Raw genomic sequence first — 4,057 nt, forward strand, 5'->3', positions numbered from 1 at the left:
TCTCTCATAGAGTAAAACTAGACCCCTATCGAGTTTTTATGATTCGTACTTTGTTAAAGATGATGAATACATTTTTAGGATAAGATTAGGAATGAAGTTATTCAGGAGAAGGTGTGCGTGGCTCCTATGGATGACAAGATGCGGGAATCGAGGCTCAGGTTGTTCGGGCACGGGCAGAGGAGGAGCCCTGATGCTCCGGTGAGGAGGTGCGAGCGTTTGGACTTGGCAGGTACGAGAATAGGTAGAGGTAGGCCTAAGAAGTATTGGGGAGAGGTGAGTAGACGGGACATGACGTTGCTGCAGATTTCCGAGGATATGACCCTTGATAGAAAGGTATGGAAGTCGAGTATTAGGGTTGTAAATTAGGACGTAGTCGAGTCCGGGGGTGAGGCTAGTTTGATTGGGTTGACCTTCGACTGCTAGTGGTTAATATTGTGTTCACACTATCCATCCGTTGTTCATAGCATCAGGGTTTATTTTCTCGTTTTTTTATTGTATTTCAACTATTTTCTAGTTTTTATGATGTTGTTATTATTTCTTTTGGTTTCTGTTTAATGGTACTAGTATATTGTCCCTTTCCTTCTCTTCTTGTCTGTTTCGTCTTCTTGAGCCGAGGGTCTTTCAAAAACAATCTTTTTACTCCTTCGGAAAAGGAATAAGGTCTGTGAACACACTACCCTCCTCAGACCCCATCTATGGGAATATATTGTGTTTATTATTGTTGTTATTTTTTAAATAAAATACATCATTTACATATAAGGAAAAGCTTTGCGAAGCTGCATTGGATGATACCTCTTACTAAAAAATTTACGCAACTGGTGTTGGTCTGTTATCGACTTGTAAGTTAATTTATATAAATATGGCACTATGATTCTTTAAGATTTTACGTGCTATTTCAAATTGATAGTATATCGTTTGCATCATTTTCAACAGGGGCGAACTCACATGGGAGCAATCCGCTTCATTAAAAAATTATTTTTTGCATATGTAATTACACTTGAAAAATGTACATTTAATATGAATGAACTCACTTATCACAATTGCGAAGGGTGGCTCAATGGTCAAGCGGGATCAATTCCCCATAGAATGCATGGGTTCTAACTTGGCATATATATATATAAACATATGCCGCATGTTTTCTTAATTTAGCTTCGTTTCCTTTACTTTTTTTAGCTTAAACTAATTCTATTTAAAGTAATATATTAAAATTGTTAGCTCATATTTCCTTTAAATTTTATTATTTGTGTCATATGGAGTTACAATTTATGTTATATTACTTATTATTTGTAAATTATCATTTAAAACTTATTTGTACATGCAAATTGGTGTATTTTTGTTTTTATGTCTTTTAATTGTTTTATATATGATAAACTTGTATTTACTGTTTATTTAATGTATTTAACACCACCTCAAAATGAAAAAAAATAAAATCATGGGCATTATTGGAAAAAGGAAAAATCAACATACAAATTTTACTTTATTGATTTTCAAGGTGTGTCTAGTCGCTATACATATATAAGTATTATTATTTTTAGAAATTATATATTATTTACACAGATAAAGCAAACTTTTGTGAAACATTATTAGATGACACCTAGCGTTCCGGCTCTGACCACAAGCCACACGGTTTTCTAAATTAGGCACTTTTCAATGTGGCGTTGAATCAGGCTGTGTAGTTCATACTAAGCAGCTTTTTGTTGGTACATATGCATGTGTCATCCCTCTTCCCTTAAGACTAAGGTATAATCTCCATAAATTAGAGGCCATCCACTCATCTCCTTCTGTGACTTCTGACTAAGTACAGATTTATTCAATTATGCGCTACTTCAAGTTACTCGGACAGAGCAAAGCTCAAGATTCAGATAACACTCTGTTAACTGCTAACAATATTCCGGCAGAATTCCTCTGTCATGCAATATTTGCTGGAGGTACATACATCTCTCTTTCTCGAATGACATATTTCTACTAAACCCTAGCTCTTATAAGCTTTTATGTGTCAAAATTACAGTCTCTTTTTATTGATTCTGTGCCAAGTATGTTTTTTTTGAAAAATTGCAGATAAGTTCCATGATGTAGAAGCTGCATATGGTCGAGTAGAAGGAGTTGTAAAAACCGCAACCGGTTACTGTGGAGGAAATATAAGGAAACCTCCCTATAGAGAGGTGTCTGAAGGAAGAACAGGTCATACTGAAGCAGTGAAGATCACATATGACAAGAGAGTCGTTTCTTACACATCTCTTTGTGATTTTTTCTGGGAAATTCATGATCCAACCAATAAACATTTCCTTGTCAGTATCTCATCTCCTCTACTCTTAACTTTCTCTCTGATTCCATTTATTCGACACACTTCACTTTTTAATTTATTCTTAAAAAATGAAATTCGTTAAGTCCAAAATCCCCATTATACACTTAACGATTATGCAGAATTTCGGGTTAAGTACGCACCTGAGATCAGCAATATTCTGTTCAACAGAAGAAGAGAGGAAACAAGCACAGGAGTCAAAGATAAGGCGGCAAATGAAACTTAATAGGAGGATTCTTACAAAGATAACTCCATTTTCTAAAGAAATTAATTGTGAATTCTTTCTAGCGGAGAACCAACATCAGAAGTATTATTTGCAGAAGTATTACAAGCTCTGTCAGAGTTTGAACCTACGGAGCACTCAACAATTTGTGGACTCCTACATTGCTTGCAAATTCAACGGGTATATATGTTCTTGTCTTTTTCCCTTCTTTGTTTATCAAATTTCCTCCTAATAAATTATGCTTTGCATAAATCTTTGACACAAGATTTGGGTTCCATGAATAAGCCCTTCTCATTTGACCAAATTTTGAATTTAGTCGGTTTGTACAATGACAGTGTATTTTAATAGGATCATGGAGGAACTCTTTTTCTACGTTACTTGCGATCCACATACATTTAGTTCCAATAATATTTATATAAATATAGATTTGAAAAACTAGTAACACAATTTTATATTAGGTATGTATGTATATATGTTTAAAAAGCATCAAGTGTAAATGTGCAATGCTGACACGTATACATGCAATTTTGGTTTATGTCTGCCGTCCTGTTTACGATTCAATGAATGTGCAGAGTATTGGCTTTGGATGGGGAACTCATCTTGGACAAGTTACCACAATTATCGACGACTTGTCTGTTACCCAAGCAATGCCGATCAACTTGTGATGAAATTATACAAGATTTAAAGAGAAGTTTAATCAGCCATACTTCTTAAGTAGTGACTTCATTATTTTTTTTTCACTCTATATATATCTTATACTAGAAATCAATTGAAATTTGATAATGGTATGGTAACGATCCGACTGGTCGTTTTGAGTACTAGTTTTTCTTTTTAAGTTTGAGACTTTTCATAGCTCTATTTGATGATTTATAATTTGCGTGTGTGGTCAAACGTGAACTTTTAAAGAAAATGTAATTTTTGACTTTAAAAATGACTAGAGTTGACAACGGTCATCATTTTTGGTAAATGACCTCGGATTGGTGTTTTGACGATTCGTATGATGATTTTGGACTCGTATTGTCATGGGCGGCTTTCCAGCCATGCCTCATGACCCCTTGGGTGCGCCCTATGACGTCCTAGCAAGCCTCCCAATGCATAGCGTCACGGACGGCCTCGTGGTCTTGGTCGCGCCAAGTGACAAGCACGCATGTGCCTCTGTCGCCCCACCGATATCCCTCGCCAGTGCCCAGCCACAGGAAGATGCCAACAGCGCCGCGCGTGCAGACAACGTCGGGCACGCAGACCGTGATGCCAAAGACAATGCTGCTGACAACAGACCTGTTTCTGCCTTGTTGAAAATTAAGTCTTTTTTATTGTAAATATAGAGTAGTTTTATTTCATGTACTTCCATTATGTTTCTATAGCTTAGTCAAGTGTAGTCTTGTAGCATTGGTTTATTTTTTTTAAGCATTATTAGGAAGGATCAAGCAATCAAACTTTCTAGCAAGCAAACAATTCTCTGTACTGGTGTCTCTCCCCCTCGACACCGTGTTGCTTTTCTGTAATAGCTTTCATTAATGCAATCAAGCTTT

General features: G+C 36.1%; 1 protein-coding gene across 1 annotated transcript; it reads left to right on the forward strand.

The window, feature by feature from the left end:
* Positions 1 to 1,626: 1,626 nt before the first annotated feature.
* Positions 1,627 to 3,476, forward strand: LOC107788277 (uncharacterized). The gene is made up of 4 exons (XM_075249525.1): positions 1,627 to 1,928; positions 2,059 to 2,288; positions 2,425 to 2,705; positions 3,098 to 3,476. Exons 1-4 carry the CDS (start codon positions 1,817 to 1,819, stop codon positions 3,237 to 3,239), a joined length of 765 nt encoding a protein of 254 aa, XP_075105626.1. The 5' UTR covers positions 1,627 to 1,816; the 3' UTR covers positions 3,240 to 3,476.
* Positions 3,477 to 4,057: the final 581 nt, after the last annotated feature.

This window comes from Nicotiana tabacum, chromosome 3 (assembly GCF_000715075.1).
Source record: "Nicotiana tabacum cultivar K326 chromosome 3, ASM71507v2, whole genome shotgun sequence".
NCBI classification, from domain to species: Eukaryota; Viridiplantae; Streptophyta; class Magnoliopsida; order Solanales; family Solanaceae; genus Nicotiana; species Nicotiana tabacum.